At 63.7% G+C, this 810-nt stretch overlaps 1 protein-coding gene across 1 annotated transcript in view; it reads left to right on the plus strand.

Annotated features, from left to right (window-relative positions):
- Positions 1–54: 54 nt before the first annotated feature.
- The window catches only part of HSPG2 (heparan sulfate proteoglycan 2), a gene marked incomplete at its 5' end in the record, with an annotated part of 15,959 nt that continues 15,203 nt past the window's right edge, over positions 55–810 (plus strand). The window contains 1 exon segment of the mRNA XM_019474704.1: positions 55–195. Coding sequence (XP_019330249.1) covers positions 55–195 — 141 coding nt within the window.

The raw sequence follows: 810 nt of genomic DNA on the forward strand, positions 1-810 counted from the left end.
GCACCGGGCCTGGGGACGTGGTGACCAGGGTGACACTGGGCTGTGTCCCCGCAGGCACGCTGCCGCCACGGGCAGTGGTCCACGGCGGGACGCTGCGTTTCGGCGCTGTCGAGCCCGCCGATGAGGGACACTACGCGTGCCGGGCGCGCAGCAGTGCCGGGCAGCACACGGCGCGGGCCTTCCTCCACGTGCAAGGTGAGCATCGTCCCCATCATCCCAGTCATTCCCGTCATCCCCGTCGTCCCCAAGGTCCCCGTTGTCCATCCCCGTTGTCCCCATCCCCATCGTCCCATCATCTCCCACCATCCCGTTGTCACCCCCGTTGTCCCCATCGTCCCCATCATCTTCATCATCTACATCATCCCTGTCACCCCTATCATCCCCATCACTGCTATTGTCTACATCACCCCCACTGTCCCCATCATCCCTGTCACCCCTGTTGTCCCCATCGTCCCCGTCACCCCCATCGTCCCCGTCACCCCCATCGTCCCCATCGTCCCATTGTCCCCATCATCCTCATCATCTGCATCACCCATGTTACCCTGCTGTCGCCATCATCCCTCTCATCTCCCATCGTCCATCCCCCTCATCCCCATCATCCCACTGTCCCCATCGTCCCCATCATCCCTGTCACCACCATCTCCATCATCCCCTTCATCCTATCGTCCCCATCGTCCCCGTCACCCCCATCGTCCCCGTCACCCCCATCGTCCCCGTCACCCCCATCGTCCCCGTCACCCCCATCGTCCCCATCGTCCCATTGTCCCCATCATCCTCATCGTCTGCATCACCCACGTCACCCCCACCGTC

This window comes from Aptenodytes forsteri, unplaced genomic scaffold (assembly GCF_000699145.1).
Source record: "Aptenodytes forsteri isolate BGI_AS27 unplaced genomic scaffold, ASM69914v1 Scaffold61, whole genome shotgun sequence".
Classification (NCBI taxonomy): domain Eukaryota; kingdom Metazoa; phylum Chordata; class Aves; order Sphenisciformes; family Spheniscidae; genus Aptenodytes; species Aptenodytes forsteri.